A 432-nucleotide genomic window follows, 5' to 3' on the forward strand; every position below is an offset into this window, starting at 1 on the left:
GCTTGTTCGAATTTGCGACATGAATTGTAAGACTGAATAATTATTTGTGTGTGTGTTGTGGTGGAGGCGATTGTGTCGTCACCAGTTGTTGTTGTGTGCAGTTGTCGTATGTTTTCGAAAGGGAATCCGGTTGATATTCCGGAACCGAGTAACGGAGACAAAGAGTAGCGCTTTAATCTCTCTGTGGGGTTGGCGTTCAACTCAATCGCGCGGTAACGCAAGCGAACTCGGAAAATGACCGTCGTGAGTTTCGAAAAGAGTTTTCTTTTCTTTTTAAGGGACGCATTCCCTGGAACCGGGTTGTCCGGAGATAGGGATTCTGGTATCCATAAAACGCCGACTTTTTCACGGTGTTCGGACCGCTCTCGTCGGGACTGGAACATCCGAGCGACTTCTGAATTCCCCCCCACTTGGTCGCACTGATATCCGCAA

General features: G+C 48.4%; 1 protein-coding gene across 1 annotated transcript; it reads right to left on the reverse strand.

The window, feature by feature from the left end:
* Nucleotides 1-33: 33 nt before the first annotated feature.
* Nucleotides 34-383, reverse strand: Tsp_13827 (putative transposase; the record flags this gene model as incomplete). Its single annotated transcript, XM_003366313.1, has 1 exon — nt 34-383. A coding segment is annotated over exon 1 (350 nt), but the record flags the coding sequence as incomplete, so codon positions are not given.
* Nucleotides 384-432: the final 49 nt, after the last annotated feature.

Source organism: Trichinella spiralis, assembly GCF_000181795.1.
Source record: "Trichinella spiralis strain ISS 195 chromosome Unknown Scfld6178, whole genome shotgun sequence".
Taxonomy (NCBI): Eukaryota; Metazoa; Nematoda; class Enoplea; order Trichinellida; family Trichinellidae; genus Trichinella; species Trichinella spiralis.